Source organism: Rhinoderma darwinii, chromosome 13 (assembly GCF_050947455.1).
Source record: "Rhinoderma darwinii isolate aRhiDar2 chromosome 13, aRhiDar2.hap1, whole genome shotgun sequence".
In the NCBI taxonomy this organism is placed as follows: Eukaryota; Metazoa; Chordata; class Amphibia; order Anura; family Rhinodermatidae; genus Rhinoderma; species Rhinoderma darwinii.
This window is the reverse complement of record NC_134699.1, coordinates 66,761,693-66,784,958: the sequence shown is the minus strand read 5'-3', so window position 1 is coordinate 66,784,958 and position 23,266 is coordinate 66,761,693. Positions and strand designations below refer to the sequence as shown.

At 48.7% G+C, this 23,266-nt stretch overlaps 2 protein-coding genes across 2 annotated transcripts in view; one reads left to right on the top strand and one right to left on the bottom strand.

The window, feature by feature from the left end:
- TBCD (tubulin folding cofactor D) overlaps nt 1–775 on the bottom strand; it is a 124,480-nt gene extending 123,705 nt beyond the window's left edge. Inside the window, exon 1 of the mRNA XM_075845899.1 lies at nt 525–775. The gene's annotated coding sequence lies outside the window, so the exon portion shown is untranslated. The remainder of the gene's footprint in view (nt 1–524) is intronic.
- LOC142666033 (E3 ubiquitin/ISG15 ligase TRIM25-like) lies at nt 482–17,470 on the top strand. The gene is made up of 2 exons (XM_075845900.1): nt 482–715; nt 14,870–17,470. The coding sequence occupies exon 2, from the start codon at nt 15,139–15,141 to the stop codon at nt 16,720–16,722; it is 1,584 nt and encodes a 527-aa protein (XP_075702015.1). The 5' UTR covers nt 482–715; nt 14,870–15,138; the 3' UTR covers nt 16,723–17,470.
- The last annotated feature ends 5,796 nt before the right edge of the window (nt 17,471–23,266 follow it).

Below are 23,266 nucleotides of genomic sequence, written 5' to 3'. Positions count from 1 at the left end.
AGTATATACATATGTGGTGAGGGGGCACGGTATATACATACAGGAGGAAGAAGGGGCACTGTATATACATACAGGAGGAAGAAGGGGCACGGTATATACATACAGGAGGAGGAGGGCGCGGTATATACATACAGGAGGAGGAGGGCACGGTATATACATACAGGAGGAGGAGGGCACGGTATATACGTACGTGGTAAGGGGGCACTGTATATACATACAGGAGGGGGGCACGGTATATACGTATGTGGTAAGGGGGCACGGTGTATACGTATGTGGTAAGGGGGCGCGGTATATTCGTACGTGGTGAGGGGGCACGGTATATACGTACGTGGTGAGGGGGCACGGTATATACGTACGTGGTGAGGGGGCACGGTATATACGTACGTGGTGAGGGGGCACGGTATATACGTACGTGGTGAGGGGGCACTGTATATACATACAGGAGGAGGGCATGGTATATACGTACGTGGTGAGGGGGCACTGTATATATATATATACAGGAGAAGGGCACGGTATATACGTACGTGGTGAGGGCGCTGCGTCTTGATTCTTCCCGGTCTCTGCACAACCACGTGACTCGGCAGTATCCTAGCTCCCTCTGACAGCAGCCTAACGACGACTACGGGACGTGAAGAGGGACAAAATAGTGCGGCGCGGAAGTGTCTGTAACTGCGTCACTAGATCTTCAGCATCACCTCAGCCCCGGAGTCCTCAGGTAATTATCATCTTATTGTATAGCACACGTCTTCTCTTCTGTCTCAGCAGGTTTATAGGGCGCCATATACAGGAGCTGCAGCGCGGGAAGATAGGCAAAGGAAAGTGGAGCAGTTGCCCATAGCAACCAATCAAATCGCGTCTTTCATTTTCAAACTGACCGTCGACATATGAGAGCTGTTTTGTGATTGGTTGCTATGTATTTGGCACTTTCCTTATTCCACATCATGGCTGTCGTGTACACAATACTTAAATAGAAAGAGATGAAAATGGCGCATGATTTTAATGACACCACCTACACAACCCTTTAAAACTGTCAACGTGGGCATCAAATTATTGGAAAACTCCTAATAAATGTGACTCACGCAATGAGCTTCTTTTTGTGGCGAATTTTGCTTCATAAATCTACTCCATTGTCTTCACCCTTGAAAACACCCATAATATTTATAAATACACGGGTATCGTGCCAGTCTACAGATAAATAAAAGACACATTGCCTGGAAAGTGCCAGACACCGTGTCCACATTACTAGAATATTGTTATACTGCTATTAATGGTGCCCTGTTAATGCCCCTGCAGACAGTAATAGTGCCCCCACACAGTAATAATGCCCACACACAGTAATAGTGCCCCCACACAGTAATAGTGCCCCCACACAGTAATAGTGCCCCCACAGTAATAGTGCCCCCACACAGTAATTGTGCCCCCATACAGTAATAGTGCCCCCACACAGTAATAGTGCCCCCACAGTAATAGTGCCCCCACACAGTAATTGTGCCCCCATACAGTAATAGTACCCACACACAGTAATAGTGCCCCCACAGTAATAATGCCCACACACAGTAATAGTGCCCCCACACAGTAATTGTGCCCCCATACAGTAATAATGCCCACACACAGTAATAATGCCCACACACAGTAATAGTGCCCCCACACAGTAATAGTGCCCCCACAGTAATAATGCCCACACACAGTAATAGTGCCCCCACACAGTAATTGTGCCCCCATACAGTAATAATGCCCACACACAGTAATAATGCCCACACACAGTAATAGTGCCCCCACACAGTAATTGTGCCCCCATACAGTAATAGTGCCCCCACACAGTAATAATGCCCACACACAGTAATAGTGCCCCCACACAGTAATAGTGCCCCCACAGTAATAATGCCCACACACAGTAATAGTGCCCCCACATAGTAATAGTGCCCACACACAGTAATAGTGCCCACACACAGTAATAGTACCCACACACAGTAATAGTGCCCCCACACAGTAATAGTGCCCCCACACAGTAATAGTACCCACACACAGTAATAGTGCCCCCACACAGTAATAGTGCCCCCACAGTAATAGTAATAGTGCCCACACACAGTAATAGTGCCCCCACACAGTAATAGTGCCCCCACAGTAATAGTGCCCCCACAGTAATAATGCCCACACACAGTAATAGTGCCCCCACAGTAATAATGCCCACACACAGTAATAGTGCCCCCACAGTAATAATGCCCACACACAGTAATAGTGCCCCCACACAGTAATAGTGCCCACACACAGTAATAGTGCCCCCACAGTAATAGTGCCCACACAGTAATAGTGCCCCACACAGTAATAGTGCCCCCACAGTAATAGTGCCCCACACACAGTAATAGTACCCACACACAGTAATAGTGCACACACACAGTAATAGTGCCCACACACAGTAATAGTACCCACACACAGTAATAGTGCCCACACACAGTAATAGTGCCCACACACAGTAATAGTGCCCACACACAGTAATAGTGCCCCCACACAGTAATAGTGCCCACACACAGTAATAGTGCCCCCACAGTAATAGTGCCCCACACACAGTAATAGTGCCCCCACACAGTAATAGTGCCCCCACACAGTAATAGTGCCCCCACAGTAATAGTGCCCCACACAGTAATAGTGCCCACACAGTAATAGTGCCCCACACAGTAATAGTGCCCCCACAGTAATAGTGCCCCACACACAGTAATAGTACCCACACACAGTAATAGTGCACACACACAGTAATAGTGCCCCCACACAGTAATAGTGCCCCCACACAGTAATAGTACCCACACACAGTAATAGTGCCCACACACAGTAATAGTGCCCACACACAGTAATAGTGCCCACACACAGTAATAGTACCCACACACAGTAATAGTGCCCCCACACAGTAATAGTGCCCACACACAGTAATAGTGCCCACACACAGTAATAGTGCCCACACACAGTAATAGTGCCCACACACAGTAATTGTGCCCCACACAGTAATAGTGCCCCCACAGTAATAATGCCCACACACAGTAATAGTGCCCCCACACAGTAATAGTGCCCACACACAGTAATAGTGCCCCCCCACAGTAATAGTGCCCCCACAGTAATAGTGCCCCACACAGTAATAGTGCCCACACAGTAATAGTGCCCCACACAGTAATAGTGCCCCCACAGTAATAGTGCCCCACACAGTAATAGTGCCCCCACAGTAATAGTGCCCCCACACAGTAATAGTGCCCCCACAGTAATAGTGCCCACACACAGTAATAGTACCCACACGCAGTAATAGTGCCCACACACAGTAATAGTGCCCACACACAGTAATAGTGCCCACACACAGTAATAGTACCCACACACAGTAATAGTGCCCCCACACAGTAATAGTGCCCACACACAGTAATAGTGCCCACACACAGTAATAGTGCCCACACACAGTAATAGTGCCCACACACAGTAATTGTGCCCCACACAGTAATAGTGACCCCACAGTAATAATGCCCACACACAGTAATAATGCCCCTACACGGTAATAGTGCCCCACACAGTAATAGTGCCCCCACAGTAATAATGCCCACACACAGTAATAGTGCCCCCACACAGTAATAGTGCCCCCACACAGTAATAGTGCCCACACACAGTAATAGTGCCCCCACACAGTAATAGTGCCCCCACACAGTAATAGTGCCCACACACAGTAATAGTGCCCACACACAGTAATAGTGCCCCCACACAGTAATAGTGCCCCCACACAGTAATAGTGCCCACACACAGTAATAGTGCCCCCACACAGTAATAGTGCCCACACACAGTAATAGTGCCCCCACACAGTAATAGTGCCCACACACAGTAATAGTGCCCACACACAGTAATAGTGCCCCCACAGTAATAGTGCCCACACAGTAATAGTGCCCCCACACACAGTAATAATGCCCACACACAGTAATAGTGCCCCCACACAGTAATAGTGCCCACACACAGTAATAGTGCCCACACACAGTAATAGTGCCCACACACAGTAATAGTACCCACACACAGTAATAGTGCCCCCACACAGTAATAGTGCCCACACACAGTAATAGTGCCCCCACACAGTAATAGTGCCCACACACAGTAATTGTGCCCCACACAGTAATAGTGCCCCCACAGTAATAATGCCCACACACAGTAATAGTGCCCCCACACAGTAATAGTGCCCACACACAGTAATAGTGCCCCCACACAGTAATAGTGCCCCCACAGTAATAGTGCCCCACACAGTAATAGTGCCCACACAGTAATAGTGCCCCACACAGTAATAGTGCCCCCACAGTAATAGTGCCCCACACACAGTAATAGTACCCACACACAGTAATAGTGCACACACACAGTAATAGTGCCCCCACACAGTAATAGTGCCCCCACACAGTAATAGTACCCACACACAGTAATAGTGCCCACACACAGTAATAGTGCCCACACACAGTAATAGTGCCCACACACAGTAATAGTGCCCACACACAGTAATAGTGCCCACACACAGTAATTGTGCCCCACACAGTAATAGTGACCCCACAGTAATAATGCCCACACACAGTAATAATGCCCCCACACAGTAATAGTGCCCCACACAGTAATAGTGCCCCCACAGTAATAGTGCCCACACACAGTAATAGTGCCCACACACAGTAATAGTGCCCCCACACAGTAATAGTGCCCACACACAGTAATAGTGCCCCCACACAGTAATAGTGCCCCCACACAGTAATAGTGCCCACACACAGTAATAGTGCCCACACACAGTAATAGTGCCCCCACAGTAATAGTGCCCACACAGTAATAGTGCCCCCACACACAGTAATAGTGCCCCCACACAGTAATAGTGCCCCCACACAGTAATAGTGCCCACACACAGTAATAGTGCCCCCACATAGTAATAGTGCCCACACACAGTAATATTGCCCACACACAGTAATAATGCCCCTGCAGACAGTAATAGTGCCCCCACAGTAATAGTGCCCCCACACAGTAATAGTGCCCCCACACAGTAATAGTGCCCCCACAGTAATAGTGCCCCCACACAGTAATACTGCCCCCACAGTAATAGTGCCCCCACACAGTAATAGTGCCCACACACAGTAATAGTGCCCCCACAGTAATAGTGCCCCCACACAGTAATAGTGCCCCTGCAGACAGTAATAGTGCCCCCACACAGTAATAGTGCCCCCACACAGTAATAGTGCCCACACACAGTAATAGTGCCCCCACACAGTAATAGTGCCCACACACAGTAATAGTGCCCACACACAGTAATAATGCCCCTGCAGACAGTAATAGTGCCCCCACAGTAATAGTGCCCCCACACAGTAATAGTGCCCCCACACAGTAATAGTGCCCCCACAGTAATAGTGCCCCCACACAGTAATACTGCCCCCACAGTAATAGTTCCCCCACACAGTAATAGTGCCCACACACAGTAATAGTGCCCCCACAGTAATAGTGCCCCCACACAGTAATAGTGCCCACACACAGTAATAATGCCCCTGCAGACAGTAATAGTGCCCCCACACAGTAATAGTGCCCCCACAGTAATAGTAATAGTGCCCACACACAGTAATAGTGCCCCCACACAGTAATAGTGCCCCCACAGTAATAGTGCCCCCACACAGTAATAGTGCCCACACACAGTAATAATGCCCCTGCAGACAGTAATAGTACCCCCACACAGTAATAGTGCCCCCACAGTAATAGTGCTCCCACAGTAATAGTGCCCACACACCGTAATAGTGCCCCCACACACAGTAATAGTGCCCCCACACAGTAATAGTGCCCACACACAGTAATAGTGCCCCCACACACAGTAATAGTGCCCCCACACAGTAATAGTGCCCACACACAGTAATAGTGCCCCCACACAGTAATAGTGCCCACACACAGTAATAATGCCCCCACACAGTAATAGTGCCCACACACAGTAATTGTGCCCCACACAGTAATAGTGCCCACACACAGTAATAATGCCCCCAAACAGTAATAGTGCCCACACACAGTAATTGTGCCCCACACAGTAATTGTGCCCCACACAGTAATAGTGCCCCCACACAGTAATAGTGCCCCCACAGTAATAGTGCCCCCACAGTAATAGTGCCCCCACACAGTAATAGTGCCCACACACAGTAATAGTGCCCCCACACAGTAATAGTGCCCACACACAGTAATAGTGCCCCCACACAGTAATAATGCCCACACACAGTAATAGTGCCCCCACATAGTAATAGTGCCCCAACACAGTAATAGTGCCCCCTTAGTAACCCCCACACAGTAATAGTACCCCGGTAGTAACCCCACATAGTAATAATGCCCCCTTAGTAACCCCAACACATTAATAGTGCCCCATTAATGCCCCCTACACAGTAATATTGCACCATTAGTAACCCCCACACAGTAACAGTGCCCCAATAATGACCCATACACAGTAATAGTACCCCCATAGTAACTCTCACACAGTAATAGTGCCCCATTAGAAACCCCCTAACAGTAATAGTACCCCCACACAGTATTAGTGCCCCTTAGTAACCCCCATACAGTAAGAGTACCCCGGTAGTAACGCCCACATAGTAATAGTGCCCCCTTAGTAACCCCAACATATTAATCGTGCCTCATTAATGCCCCTGCACACAGTAATAGTGCCCCATGAGTAACCATCATACAGTAATTGTACCTGTTAGTAATCCCTACATAGTAAGGCCTCATGCACACGACCGTGTTTTTGCGTCCGCAATTCAACCGCAAATCCACGGGTAAATTGCGGACCCATTCATTTCTATGGGCCCATACACACTATCCGTGTTTTCACGGCTCTCCGCATGTCCGCACATCCGTGCCGCAGAAACTACGGACATGTCCTATTATGGGCCGCAAATGCGGTGCGGACATGCCAATAGAAGTCAATGGGCCCGTGGAAATTGCGGATACACCGCCGTGTGTCATCCGCAGTTTTGCGGATTTGCGGAAGTGTTGCTAGGCGACGACCGGGAATGAGTTCTGTCGTCATCATGTTTTACCTAGGCTTTTTATTTTTCATCCGCATTTTGCGGATTACATACGGATGAACTGCGGAGGACATACGGATGAACTGCGGATGACATTTCACGGAACACGGTCCTGGAATTTGCGGACCAGAAAAACACTACGGTCGTGTGCATGAGGCCTAATAGTGCCCAATGAATGCTCCTGCACACAGAAATAGTTCCCCCTACACAGTAATAGTGCCCCAATAATAACCCACACACAGGAATAGTGCCCCAATAATAAACCACACACAGTAATAGTGCCCCAATAATAAACCACACACAGTAATAGTGCCCCATTATTAACCCACACACAGGAATAGTGCCTCATTAATTACCCCCACACAGTAATAGTGCCTCATTAATTACCCCCACACAGTAATAGTGCCTCATTAATGCCCCTGCACACAATAATAGTTCCCTTTAAAAATAATAAAACTAATACCTAACCCCGTTCCCATGATGAATAAAGCAGTTCAGACTACAGGCCTCTTCTGGGCTGCATGTGTCGTGGCCCCGGTGTTCCGGGCCGGATGTGGCCTATGAGAGTGAATAGTGGGGCATGGAGACAGCTGCTCCCGGCTCCGCCATAGTATTTTAGGGAAGCCATACATTTTACTGTTGCTGGTGAAAATTTAGTACAGGCACAAGTCTCCTAGTATCAATTACTGGGTCATCCGGGCACTTACTGGCCAAGTGGCAACCTTAGTTCCCAGAGTGTCACTCTTTGCCAAGACAGTGTCATATAGTGCCCACATAATAGCAGACAGTTCCCAATATTGCTATACTCTTAAATAGCAGCTTATAGGGGTGATATATATCACATCCTTCTGCCTGATGTCAACCGACAGAGCCTAAAAATGACTGAACCCTATTAGGGTATGTTCACATGGCTTATTTTCAGCCGTTTTTCGGGCCATAAACTCCCTGAAAAACGGCTAAAAATACAGAGGCTGAACGTCTCCAAACATCTGCCCATTGATTTCAATGGGAAAAAACGCGTTTCGTTCCCACGGTGTCCGTTTGTAAATACGGCTCATAAAAAAACGCCCCGTAAAAATGAAGTTCATGTCACTCCTTGAGCCGTTTTTGGAGCCATTTTTCATTGTCTCTGTTAAGGATCTGCCAGGCACAGCTTCTGTATCCACGCCCATAGGTAATCAGTCTGCACCTGCTTCTATGTCTGGGAGACTGACTCCATCTTCCACCACTCAGGATGGCAGGCTTAGGAGTGGGAGAGCCTATCATAGCCTGGCCAGAAGGAGCTAGCTCCTGCCCTCTGTCTATTTATACCTGCCTTTCCTGTTCCTCCTTGCTTGTGATTCTTCTCATTTGGTTTCCTGGCCCTGCTGCAGCTTCTTGATCTATTTGACCCTGCTTCATATTGACCCTGGCTTACTGACTACTCTCCTGCTCTGCGTTTGGTACCTCGTACACTCCTGGTTTGACTCGGCTTGTTCACTACTCTCCTGCTCTGCGTTTGGTACCTCGTACACTCCTGGTTTGACTCGGCGCGTTCACCACTCTTGTTGCTCTCGGTGTTGCTGTGGGCAACTGCCCCTTTTCCCTTGCTTCTGTGTACCCTTGTCTGTTTGTCTGTCGTGCACATATTGAGCGTAGGGACTGTCGCCCAGTTGTACCCCTTCGCCTAGGGCGGGTCGTTGCAAGTAGGCAGGGACTGAGTGGCGGGTAGGTTAGGGCTCACTTGTCTGTTTCCTTACCCCTGTCATTACATAATCACAAGCCCTATACCTAGTCTACCCTGGTCCCTCACACTACTATGGACCCCCTTGAGACCCTGGCTCAGCAAATGCAGGGTCTCTCCTTACAGGTCCAGGCCCTGGCTCAGAGGGTCAACCAGCCTGATGCTACCATGGTAGTGCCCCTCACCTCACCTCTTGAACCCCACCTCAAGTTGCCTGACCGGTTCTCAGGGGACCGGAAGACTTTTCTCTCCTTTCGGGAGAGTTGTAAGCTCTATTTTCGCTTAAAGCCCCACTCCTCAGGTTCTGAGAGCCAGCGGGTGGGTATAATTATGTCCTGGCTCCAGGAAGGGCCCCAAGAATGGGCCTTCTCCTTGGCTCCTGACGCCCCTGAACTTTCCTCCGTTGATCTTTTCTTTTCCACTCTCGGACTCATTTATGACGAGACTGACAGGACTGCCTTTGCCGAGAGTCAGCTGGTGACCTTACGTCAGGGTAAGAGACCTGTTGAGGAGTATTGCTCTGACTTTAGGAAGTGGTGCGTAGCTTCTCGGTGGAATGACCCTGCCTTAAGGTGCCAGTTTAGGTTGAGTCTGTCGAACGCCCTGAATGACCTGCTAGTTAACTATCCCTCTTCTGACTCCCTAGACCAGGTTATGGCTTTAGCGGTACGACTTGACCGACGTCTCAGGGAACGACAACGTGAACGTTTTTGTGTTTTCTCCTCTGACTCCCCCATGATGCCTCCCGAGGTTCCGTTGCTTCGTTCTTCCACGGAAGACTCGGAGGTACCTATGCAACTCGGAGCCTCCGTGCCCCCCCAACAACGTAGAGAGTTCCGCAGGAAGAATGGTCTCTGCTTCTATTGTGGGGATGACAAGCATCAAGTGAACACCTGTCCTAGGCATAAGAATAAGCAGCCGGAAAACTTCCGCACCTAAGTGATCATCGGGGAGGTCACTTGGGCGCACAGGTATTTCCCGTAAATATGAAACGTAATAAAATCTTACTTCCCTTTCAGGTCTCTTTTGGTGGTAGGTCTGCTACCGGCAGTGCCTTCGTGGATTCAGGGTCGTCTGCTAATATCATGTCTGTGGAATTTGCTATGTCTCTAGCTATGCCTTTGATTGATTTGCCTAAACCTGTCCCGGTAGTGGGTATCGACTCCACTCCTCTTGCTAATGGTTATTTTACACAGCATACCCCTGTTTTTGAACTCCTTGTGGGCTCCATGCATTTGGAGCAGTGCTCTGTACTCTTGATGCAGGGATTATCGTCCGATTTGGTTTTAGGCCTTCCCTGGTTGCAGATGCATAATCCCACGTTTGACTGGAATACTGGGGATCTTACCAAATGGGGTAATGAATGCTTGACGTCATGTTTTTCTGTTAATTCTATTTCTCCCCCTGAGGAGGTGAACACGCTACCTGTGTTTGTTCAGGACTTCGCTGATGTTTTCTCTAAGGAGGCCTCCGAAGTATTACCTCCTCATAGAGAATACGATTGCGCTATCGATTTGGTACCAGGAGCTAAGCTCCCTAAGGGTAGGATATTTAATCTCTCTTGTCCCGAACGTGAAGCCATGAGAGAGTATATCCAGGAATGCCTGGCCAAGGGTTACATTCGCCCCTCTACTTCTCCGGTAGGTGCTGGCTGTAATGTCCGTGGCTGCGGGCTGTCAGCTCCAGCCTCCCGCTGACGGCCGCAGCCACGAGTCGGCAAGCGCTGGCCCCAGCCTCCTCCTCCGGAGACGCCAGCGCTCGCATCCACTCACCTCCGCCGGAGCCCGCAGGGTGCGCGCGCACGCTCGTCCCCGCTCTTAAAGGGGCAGCGCGCGTACCGGACATCTTGAACGACCTTTGACCCGTGAGTACCCTGGGCTATAAGAGGGGTCCAGCCCCCTAGTTCGATGCCTGAGCGTTGTTAGTTTTCCCAGTCTGTCTTGCAAATGGTCCCTTAGTGTTTCCCGTTCCTGTTGTTACCCGTACCTTGTTCCCCGTTCCTATTTCCCGTGCTTTGCCCTAGTATCAAGTCGTGCCACGTCCTGTGTCATCTGCCACGTCCAGAGGAATCTGCCACGTCCGGAGGAATCCGCCACGTCTGGAGGAATCCGCCACGTCCTGTGTCGTCTGCCACGTCTGGAGGAATCCGCCACGTCCTGTGTCATCTGCCACGTCTGGAGGAATCCGCCATGTCCTGTGTCATCTACCACGTCCAGAGGAATCCGCCACGTCCTGTGTTATCTGCCACGTCCGGAGGAATCCGCCACGTCTGCGCAACTTGCGGCTCCTGTGTCATCCGCCACGTTTGGCGCCATCTGCCGCACCTATCTCATCTGTGCCAGAGCTGCGGCCACCATCTGGACTATTCAGGTACCCTTGTGCGGGACATTGTATTTCTGGGGTGTCCTGTTGTTTGGCCAGCTGCCTCCCCGCTGCGGCGGTACGGCCTAGTGGGTCCACTAACCCGCTCCGTGACACTGGCTTCTTCTTCGTAGGGAAGAAGGATGGTGGTCTTAGGCCATGCATTGACTACCGTAACTTGAATAAGGTCACTGTAAGGAACCAGTATCCCCTTCCTTTGATTCCTTATCTCTTTAATCAGGTTCAGGGGGCCCAATGGTTCTCTAAGTTTGATCTACGGGGGGCGTATAACCTTATCCGCATCAAAGAGGGGGATGAGTGGAAGACTGCGTTTAACACGCCCGAAGGTCATTTCGAATACCTCGTCATGCCCTTTGGGTTGTGTAATGCTCCCGCGGTCTTCCAGAATTTCATAAATGAGATCTTAAGAGATTACCTGGGGGTATTTCTTGTATTGTACCTTGATGACATACTTGTGTTTTCCAAGGACTGGTCCTCCCACATTGAGCATGTCAGGAAGGTGCTCCAGGTCCTTCGGGAAAACAAACTTTGCGAAAACCGAAAAATGTATGTTTGGGGTGCAAGAGATACCATTTTTGGGTCAAATCCTCACTCCTCATGAATTCCGCATGGTCCCCGCCAAGGTCCAGGCTGTGGCGGAATGGGTCCAACCTGCCTCCCTAAAGGCGTTACTGTGCTTCTTGGGGTTCGCTAATTATTACAGGAGATTTATTGCTAACTTCTCGGTCATCGCTAAGCCCCTTACGGATCTCACTCGCAAGGGTGCTGATCTCCTCCGCTGGCCTCCTGAGGCTGTCCAGGCCTTTGAGGTCCTTAAGAAGTGCTTTATCTCGGCCCCGGTGTTGGTTCAGCCCAACCAAATGGAGCCATTTATCGTGGAGGTTGACGCGTCCGAGGTGGGAGTGGGGGCTGTCTTGTCCCAGGGTACCAGGTCCCTCACCCATCTCCGTCCCTGTGCCTACTTCTCCAGGAAGTTTTCGCCCACTGAGAGTAACTATGATATTGGCAACCGCGAACTCTTAGCCATTAAATGGGCATTTGAAGAGTGGCGCCACTTCCTGGAGGGGGCTAGGCACCAGGTAACGGTCCTTACCGACCACAAGAATCTGGTTTTCCTAGAATCTGCCCGGAGGCTAACCCCGAGACAAGCTCGATGGGCGTTATTTTTTACCAGATTCAACTTTTTGGTTACCTATAGGGCTGGGTCTAAAAATATTAAGGCTGATGCACTGTCGCGTAGCTTCATGGCCAGCCCTCCTTTGGAGGAAGATCCTGCTTGTATTTTGCCTCCAGGTATAATCATTTCCTCTATTGATTCTGATTTAGTTTCTGAAATTGCTGCTGATCAAGGTTCAGCTCCCGGGAACCTTCCTGAGAACAAGCTGTTTGTTCCCCTGCAATTCCGGCTGAGGGTACTTAGGGAAAATCATGACTCCGCACTATCTGGTCATCCAGGCATCCCCTGGGTACCAAGCACCTCATTGCCAGAAACTATTGGTGGCCTGGGTTGCCTAAAGACGTTAAGGCCTACGTCGCCGCTTGTGAGGTTTGTGCTAGGTCCAAGACTCCCAGGTCCCGACCAGCGGGCTTACTACGTACTTTGCCCATTCCCCAGAGACCTTGGACCCATATCTCCATGGATTTTATCACCGATTTGCCTCCATCTCAAGGCAAGTCGGTGGTGTGGGTTGTAGTAGACCGCTTCAGTAAGATGTGCCACTTTGTGCCCCTCTAAAAACGACCCAATGCTAAGACGTTAGCTTCCTTGTTTGTCAAACACATCCTGCGTCTCCATGGGGTCCCTGTCAATATTGTTTCTGACAGAGGGGTACAATTTGTTTCTTTGTTTTGGAGAGCCTTCTGTAAAAAGTTGGAGATTGATCTGTCCTTCTCCTCTGCCTTCCATCCTGAAACTAATGGCCAAACTGAGAGGACTAATCAGTCTCTAGAACAATATTTAAGGTGTTTTATCTGTGACTGTCAATATGATTGGGTCTCATTCATTCCCCTCGCCGAATTTTCCCTTAATAACCGGGTCAGTAACTCGTCAGGGGTCTCCCCCTTTTTCTGTAATTTTGGGTTTAATCCACGGTTCTCCTCCGTTTCACCTGGTAGTTCCAACAATCCCGAGGTAGAGGTCGTTCATCGGGAACCGTGCACAGTCTGGGCCAAGGTTCAGAAGAACCTAGAGGCGTCCCAGAGCATACAAAAAACTCAGGCAGATAGAAGACGTTCTGCTAACCCCTTGTTTATGGTCGGGGATCTGGTGTGGCTATCGTCTAAGAACTTGCGCCTTAAAGTCCCGTCCAAGAAGTTTTCTCCCCGGTTTATAGGGCCGTACAAGGTCATTGAAGTCCTCAATCCTGTCTCCTTCCGACTGAAGTTGCCCCCATCTTTTCGAGTACACAACGTGTTTCATGCCTCCCTCCTTAAACGCTGCTCCCTGTCCTTGGCTCCCTCGAGGAAACCTCCTGTCCCTGTTCTCACCCCTGAGGGGGTAGAATTCGAGGTGGCCAAGATTGTGGACAGCAAGATGGTCCAAGGCTCCCTCCAGTACCTGGTCCATTGGAGAGGATACAGGCCTGAGGAGAGGACTTGCGTAGCCGCCCGGGATGTTCACGCTGGGGTATTGGTCAGGAGGTTCCACCTTCGTTTCCCCAATAAACCAGGTCCATCTAGAAAGGGTCCGGTGGCCCCTCATAAAAGGGGGGGTACTGTTAAGGATCTGCCAGGCACAGCTTCTGTATCTACGCCCATAGGTAATCAGTCTGCACCTGCTTCTATGTCTGTGAGACTGACTCCATCTTCCACCACTCAGGATGGCAGGCGTAGGAGTGGGAGAGCCTATCACAGCCTGGCCAGACGGAGCTAGCTCCCGCCCTCTGTCTATTTATACCTGCCTTTCCTGTTCCTCCTTGCTTGTGATTCTTCTCGTTTGGTTTCCTGGCCCTGCTGCAGTTTCTTGAACTATTTGACCCTGCTTCATATTGACCTTGGCTTACTGACTACTCTCCTGCTCTGCGTTTGGTACCTCGTACACTCCTGGTTTGACTCGGCTTGTTCACTACTCTCCTGCTCTGCGTTTGGTACCTCGTACACTCCTGGTTTGACTCGGCTCGTTCACCACTCTTGTTGCTCACTGTGTTTCCGTGGGCAACTGCCCCTTTTCCCTTGCTTCTGTGTACCCTTGTCTGTTTGTCGTGCACTTATTGAGCGTAGGGACTGTTGCCCAGTTGTACCCCGTCGTCTAGGGCGGGTCGTTGCATGTAGGCAGGGACTGAGTGGCGGGTAGATTAGGGCTCACTTGTCTGTTTCCTTACCCCCATCATTACAGTCTCAATAGAAAAACAGCTCAAAAACGGCCGTAAAAAATGCAAGTGGCTTAAAAAAGGCTGTAAATCAGAGGCCGTATTCCCTTGAATACAGCTCCTGATTTTACGTCCGTTTTTAGTTTGCCGTGTGAACACAGCCTTACGTACTTTGATTTTGTGATGTTTTATGTGTATCCTTGAGAACAGATCTCGCGATCCACAACTATATATATATCCCTCTGTTTATATGGCGCACATCCCCAAGCAAAGATTGTGTACATGGGGCTCTATTTATACGTTATTTGTCTACGGGGGAGTTGACGTGTCTGTTAATAATCCTATATCAGTGTTCCTGAGACTGGCGATAGATTGATACTGGCTTGATGTCCAATGATCAGTTTAATCGGAAATTGTTGTTTCAGGTCTGGCTGCTGTGGGAGGATCAAACCTTCAGTTCCTGTGACATCATTACAGCCGCTCATTGCAGACGCAGCAAAATATCCACCAGGTGGAAGAACTGTTGCTGGGAGCAATCTTGTAGATAACCTATGTAGCATTGAGCAGGCTTTTCCGATAAGACGTCTAACTTCTGGGAATCAGCTGATACGACTTGTGAGTTCTTGGTGATAACGAAACGGGACGATATACCAGCTCCGTCTCTTTAAAGCTCAGAAGTCACATCGCAACGACAATGGCATTTGCCGAACTGAGGGAAGAACTGAACTGCTCCATCTGCCTGAACATTTATACAGACCCCGTAACCCTGAGATGTGGACACAACTTCTGCTGGGTCTGTATTGATCGTGTGCTGCATACCCAGGACGGGTCGGGGACTTACATCTGCCCCGACTGCAGAGCAGCGTTTCCAGAGCGTCCAGCGCTGCACAAAACCATAGCTCTCCGTAACATAGCACAAAGTTTCCAATCTGAGCAGGAAGAGGAGGCAACGGGTGGCATCTTCTGCACCTACTGCGACTCTTCCGTACCTGCCGTTAAAACCTGTCTACAATGTGAAGCTTCGTTGTGTGACAAGCACTTAAAAAAACACATTAAGTCAGATGGTCACGTCTTAATGGAACCCACCACTTCCCTAGAGAATAGAAAATGTTCCACCCATAAGAAGATGCTGGAGTACTACTGCACGGAGGACTCCACCTGTATCTGCGTCACCTGCTGCCTGGCCGGAAAACACAAAGGACACCAGGTAGAACCGATGAATGAAGTATCTGAGAAGAAGAGAATGAAGCTTAGAAATGTCCTGGAGAAACTGACCTCAAAGCGAGGAGAGACTGAGATACAAGTCCGGAACCTAGAAGGACAAAAACAGAAGGTAAAAAAGAAGGCAGTCGGAGAATCGGAGAGAGTCGCCTCCCTGTTTAGAGACGTCAGGAAAGATCTCGTAGACTTGGAGAAGAAAGTTCTAGCTGAGATCTCCAGGCAGATGGATCAGGCGGTCGTCTCGGTCTCCGATCTAATCCAGCAGCTACAATCGCAGAAGGACGAGTTGTCCAGAGAGATTTCTCGCATTGAGGAGCTGTGTCTCCTGACGGATCCATTAACTCTCTTGCAAGAGCGTGAATCTGAGAAATACCACTTTTGGGGTGATGATGAGGGAGGGAACAAAGACCAAGAACGAGACAGTAAATTTCTTGAATTTGCAAATGATTTGGATAAAAATTTAATCTCCATGACATTACATACGGGGTTGGCCGATATAATGACACATTTGAAGGAAGGCCTCCATATTGTAGAGGTGTCAGACCTACTGTTAGATATCAATACAGTTGCCAATTATGTGCATATAACAAGTGACCTGAAAACGGCTTCTTATTCCAGTAATCAAAAACATCCAGAACTCCCGGAGAGATTCGAGGACTGTCAGGTTTTGAGCACCAGAACCTTCTCTGTAGGACGACATTACTGGGAAGTTGAAGTTAGCAAATTGGGGTCCTGGATGATAGGAGTGTGTTACCCCACTATAGGCAGAAAGGGGGACCAGTCGTACATCGGAAGCAATGACAAGTCCTGGTGTTTATGCAGGTCCAAATCCAAGAAGTATCATTACTCAGTGATGCATCATAATAAGGTTATCCATTTACCGGGCAAGCCTTCCGTTCAGAGATTAGTGATATATCTGGATTACGAGGCCGGACAGTTGTCCTTTTACGAGCTTTGTGAGCCGGTTAAACACCTGCACACATTCAAAGCCGCTTTTGCTGAGCCCCTTCATGCCGCCTTCTACATATGGGATGAATGGGTGATGATCAAGAGTTAGAATCCCGGTGGGATAAGGAAGGATTTATAATGGGGTTTAGCAATGGTAGAAAAAAAAATATTCAGTGGTGAGCCCAAAACCCCACCAATTCCCAAACACAAGGACCACGGCGCTGTGTAAAGAGACTGAACCTCTCTAGAACTAGGTTGAGATACCTACAGAGAAGTTATACTGTCCCACCACTGAAATGAATGTTCAAGATTTATTTTACCGTTTTCTAGTGCCGAAACTCAAGCTGTACTATTCGTGATAAGAATTTAGTTATTAGCTTCTCACGTCTATTTGCAAATTCCTCAGCTGTTTCTTTGTGGTGGCCTATAGTGGTCCTACCCTAATATATACTGTGTGCAACCATTTATTTACCGTTAATAAGAATATAATAATAATAGTTTTTTGTACAAATCTTATACTTCGCCTTTTATCGATTGAGCTTTTTTGTTCTTAAAGCTTTACTATAGTTATTTAGATATGTTTTTTCCAATCCAAACGATTTTGTTGGTATCCTATGTCAATCCAATGTCTATTGGGCAGGGGCAGGGGCAGGGGCAGCCATTGACGATAACATTGTATGGTTTTTTTTTGTGTGATTTTTTTTTCCCCGAGTGATAAGTGGTGTCTGAGGCGTCTGGCAACTGCTGATCTCCCCAGCTCTATTATAATGTATGTTCACTACGGCCGAACATTAACCCATGTCTATGGCCACCATTTCTGTTTTTTTATCACTGCAATAAAGCTGAGTGTTCATTTACGTGTATTAGGCTTTTTTGGGGGGGTCCTCCACCACCAACCATGTCTTCAGTCAACTTTTTCCACTCGTAGCCAACTGTTGATTACTCTTGAGGACAATTGTTGGGGATTTATACATTTCTGGATCAACCCAAGTGTCTTCATTCATCACACTGCTATCACCCTAAGATTGACCAAATATGACCGGGTACCGCCACATGGTTTGCGGATAAAGGGACAGGATAAACCGAAGTGGACAACCTGAATTTATGTTCTAGCTTTTATGAACGGCTATTATCTTCTATGTTTTGAGAAGATGCTTTATGTCGCGCTGTAAAAGAAAGGAGTTCAGTCATTTAGACTTTCAAAGTCTAAAAATACTATTATTTTTCCTCCTATCTTCAGGTTGGAACATGAGTGTATACATGGTGGAGTATTCTCCTAAGATGTATGATGCTACATGGCTTGTCACAGTCGGTAGCATATTTTTTATAGGGGTGGAATATCCCATTGCTATGGGAATCAATTAGATGGGAGTCTCAATGCCAAAACTGCCCCTCTCACAGGCTTAGGATAAGGTTGTTAAAGTAGAGAAGGCCTACGCCTGTACACGTGGTGGGTGGGGGGACATTTAGCACCCTGGATGTCTACAAGTCCATCCAAAATGGCAGACAGTAGGAGGGGCGCATGCGCGCAGCTGAACATGGCGGACGTCTTCTAGCCAGGCTCCGAACCTTGTGAAGGCAACCCAGCATATTATAAAGCTAGCAGCAGGCATTGGACCCCACAAACAACCGGAGCAGTAGCTCGAATGCCCGGGCACTCACCTATGGCCAGAGGGAGCGGCAGACGAGGTAAGCAATCCCAGGCGCAGAGATCTGTGGCGAACATGTTAATGTCAGCGCCGAATATGGCAGAGCTGGGCCTGCAGCAGCCGGAGGCACAGACACAACCCGGCTCATCTGCGCTCTCGCAGGATTATCCTGTACTCCTTAGGGAGCAACGCAGCGTGTCTTCCTCTCCGGCACCGGAGGGTTTTATGGCAGAAGGCCCGATTCCGAACCTGGAAGCAGCACAATCCTTGCCCTCTCATGAGGTACAGTACCCTCTCCCCCCAGCGGCCATTTCTTCCGTCCTGTCAGAGGACACCATTTTCTCCTGCATTTCTAGAGCCATGCAAGGCCATTTACACATAACATCAAGATAATGTTGTTTATAAACATAAAAAACGCCAGGCCTAATGACGTCATGAGTGGCAATTAGAACAACCAATCAGACGTCTGCAATTAGAGATACAATTTTAAAAAGGAGAACCTCAGGCAATGAACCCCTCATATAGTGCAACCCACAAGGTGACCATAACAGAATTAATATAAATGATAGTACATATTAAAAACAACAGCTCAAAAAATCAAACATTATTTAGATGTGTCAGGACAGAGGGAGAGATTAGACGCGTGTACCGCTAAAGTAATGGTAAAAACTGCCCAGCGTTTATTAGATAGGGCCGGTAACTTGGTTATAAACAGGATGGAAAAGGGGGAGAAAAAGGGATCAAGGAGCCACAAAAAGGGGGGTACATGCAGTCTGTAATACTGGAGTTCAACCCGTGAACGGCAAGCATTGGGAGAGCAGGGACGGACAACTCCCAATGCTATTGGCCGTAGTGTAGGTGCACATGACCAATACGAGGCGGGTATTGGGCCGGGCCTCCGGAACCATGGCGTCGAGACGCTAACTAGCATGATACACTGGGGAAATCCAATCAGGGAGTAGCCCTGTAACACACCCCCAGTCAACATGCTGAAGAGAGGCTATGGCCAGAAATAGGTAAAAGACGGCAATAGCGGCAGATGTGAGATGTCAGCCAAGGGTTAAGAGAAGCATGACAAGGCCATTGGTGATGTCTCACAGGAGGGACGTTCATTGGCCGCACCGGTGGAGGCATGGGAGCGCCAGAACTCTGTTTGCTCCATGGACATCTCGGTCCTTTCCCAGACCCTGGACACTCAATCTACCCAAATGCGGGTCTTTTCCTTACACCTGGATGATGTCGAAAACAAGGGGAGACGGAACAATTTGAAATTGAGAGGCGTATCGGAATCTGTGCCTCCGCATGGCCTATATGACGCGGTGACACATATCTTTAACAAGCTCCTGGATAGACCACGTGATATGGCCATTGAGATAGATAGGGTGCATAGACTGGCGGGCTCACGGGCAAGAGATCGTAACCGCCCGCGGGATGTCATATGCAGAGTACACTTCTACAAACAAAAAGAGGATATTGCACGGAGAGCCGGGGAGAAGGGGACCATTCCCTTCAATGGTTCCGTGGTTACCATCTTGCCGGATGTTTCCAGATTGACTCTCTACATGCGCAGGGCAGTCCGCCCTTTACTGGAGGCTGCTAAAGCGGCGGGAGCTACCTACAGATGGGGCCATCCCTTCCACATCATACTCCGCAGACAGGGGCATTCATTTGCTGTTCATTCTCCGGATGACCTGGAGGAGGCCTATCGGTTCCTGGAGATCTCGACAGACATGTGCCCTCAGAAATATACTGTGCCACACATGCACCCTCAGTAAAATACTGTGCCACACATGCGCTCTCAAAGACATACTGTGCCACACATGCACCCTCAGTAAAATACTGTGCCACACATGTGCTCTCAAAGATATACTGTGCCACACATGTTCCCTCAGAGATATACTGTGCCACACATGTGCCCTCAGAGATATACTGTGCCACACATGTACCCTCCTAGATATACTGTGCCACACATCTGCCCTCAGAAAAAAACCTGTACCACACATGTGCTCTCGGAGATATACTGTGCCACAAATGTGCCCTCCTAGATATACTGTGCCACAGATCTGCCCTGAGAAAAAAACCTGTGCCACACATGTGCCCACAGAGATATACTGTGCCACACATGTGCTCTCAGAGATATACTGTGCCACACGTGCCCTCATAGATATACTGTGCCACACATGTGCCCTCAGAGCTATACTGTTCCACACATGTGCCTTCAGAGATATACTGTGCCACATATGTGCCCTCATAGATATACTGTGCCACACATGTGCCCTCAGAGATGTACTGTGTCATACATGTGCCCTCCTAGATATACTGTGCCGCCATATATACCCCAAGTAATAAAATATGTTGCCATATGTAGCCAGTATACTGTGCAGGACTAGACCCCAAAATAAATTCAGACCCCAAAGCAGAAGGGAAAATAAAATCAGACCCAAGACCAGACCTCAAAACTAATTTCGACCCCAAATCAGCCCCCAAAATTATTTCAGACCACAAACTAGATGTCGAAATTCATCCAAACTCTAGACAAAACAAGAATTTTAATCCAGATCCCAAAAATTAATTCAGACCCCAGACCAGACCCCTAAATTTACTCAGACCCCAGACCAGACCCCTAAATTTACTCAGACCCCAGACCAGACCCCTAAATTTACTCAGACCCCAGACCAGACCCCTAAATTTACTCAGACCCCAGACCAGACCCCAGGCTTGATGGCAACATTTATCCAGACTCCAGACCAGACAACAATTTTAATCGAGATCCAGAGCAGATGTTTATATATAAAATCACAGCACACAATTTAGTTGACATTGCGGTAATAAGACAGTAATGTAGCCGCATACAATGTGTAAGAACAGGGCCGTACAGGAGACATATACCATAGAGCACAACCCCAGATAAAAGAGCCACACACACTGGATAACACCACCATAAATAAATTAATTCATTTACAATAAAGTAAATATAAAATCAATGAACTGGTCATATTAAGCACAAATAACAGTGTGCACATATCAATTGCCTAAGGCGGCAGCAGCAGCAGCAGCAGCCGGGTGCCAGCGCTTCTCACAACTAAATGTCATACACAGCCTGTAGCGCTTTCAGCCTCACCATCGTTTCAATAGCATCTTAACTCTACCTCCACAACATCTCCATCCACTGTCTAGCGCCATCATCTCCCTACTGAGGCATCATCTCCTCATACTCCCTACCTTCCGCATTAACTCCCTCCACCTCCTGCAACACCACATCTTCCTCTTCACAATACCAAATCTTCCCGCTCTCATCTCCTGTAGCATTACATCCTCCCCCTCTTCCCTCCTGCAGCACCACATCCCCCCACCCCTCCTGCAGCTCCACAACTTACCCTCTTTCCTCATGCAGCACTAAATCCCCACTACAGCACCTCTTTCCCCACTAACAGCACCTTCTTCGGTATACACAGACAATAGGCCCTGAGTGGTTACCCAAACTTTCCCACCGACACCCTCTTACGCCGTGTCTATAGTGGACACCCCCTTTCTGTGGTAACTAGGTGTTACCATTCCCATTGTTAAAGGTCTGTGTCTATACATACTGACAGTTTCCAATCATCGCTGACAGTATAAGGGCATGGCCCCACGTGGCGGAATTCCTCCGCAACTGTCCGCATCAATGCCGCACCTAATCCGGGTTGCGGATTACGGCTGCGGATCTGCCCAAAGGTGCAGTAAATTGATGCGGACTAGCTGCTGCGGACTGCGGGAAAAGTGCTTCCCTTCTCTCTATCAGTGCAGGATAGAGAGAAGGGACAGCACTTTCCCTAGTGAAAGTAAACGACTTTCATACTTACCGGCCGTTGTCTTGGTGACGCGTCCCTCCTTCGGCATCCAGCCCGACCTCCCTGGATGACGCGGCAGTCCATGTGACCGCTGCAGCCTGTGATTGGCTGCAGCCGTCACTTACACTGAAACGTCATCCTGAGAAGCCGGACTGGAGACAGAAGCAGGGAGTTCTCGGTAAGTATGAACTTCTATTTTTTGACAGGTTGCTGTATATTGGGATCGGTAGTCACTGTCCAGGGTGCAGAAACAGTTACTGCCGATCGCTTAACTCTTTCAGCACCCTGGACAGTGACTATTTACTGACGTCTCCTAGCAACGCTCCTGTCATTACGGGAGCCCCATTGACTTCCTCAGTCTGGCTGTAGACCTAGAAATACATAGGTCCAGCCAGAATGAAGAAATGTCAAGTTAAAAAAGCAAGACGCATCCGCAGCACACATAACATGTGCATGACAGCTGCGGACTTCATTGCGGAAATTAGAATCTCCATTGAAGTCAATGGAGAACTTCCGCAATGAGTCCGCAACCAGTCCGCCACTGCTCCGCAACAGACAGAGCATGCTGCGGACACCAAATTCCGCTCCGCAGCCTATGCTTCGCAGCGGAATTTTACGCCTCGTCTAAACGAACACTTCTAAATAGAAGTGGAAGGCAATGGAGAAACGGCTCCGCTGCGGATTAACGCTGCGGAGTGTCCGCAGCGGAATTTAAGTGAAATTCCGCCACGTGTGAACCCAGCCTAAGACTGTGTTAGAACATGTCACGATCTGTGGGTATGTGGATCCACTATGACGCACCGCCATAGTGGAGTTGTAGCTGGCCAAACAACAGTTTACCAAGTCTATACAAAGTTCAAGCACAAGGGAACCTGCAATAGTAGCCCCTCACTTCTCTAGTCATCCCCAGCCTTTATAACAACCCAAAATAATTCAAACCAAATACTAGACCCCTAATTAAATTCAGGACCCAGAGCAGACCCTAGAGTAAATACAGATAGACCTACAAAACTATTATAATCCCCAGACCTCCCTAAACAAAAACAGACCCTAGAACAGACCCCCTAAATAAATACAGACCCAAGACTAGACCCCTAAATAAATACAGACCCCAGACCAGACCCCTAAATAAATGCAGACCCCTAACAAAATGCAGACCCCAGACCAGTTCCCT

Excerpts from the sequence above, each read along its gene's own strand:
- LOC142666033 (XM_075845900.1), top strand. The coding sequence starts at position 15,139 with ATGGCATTTGCCGAACTGAGGGAAGAACTGAACTGCTCCATCTGCCTG.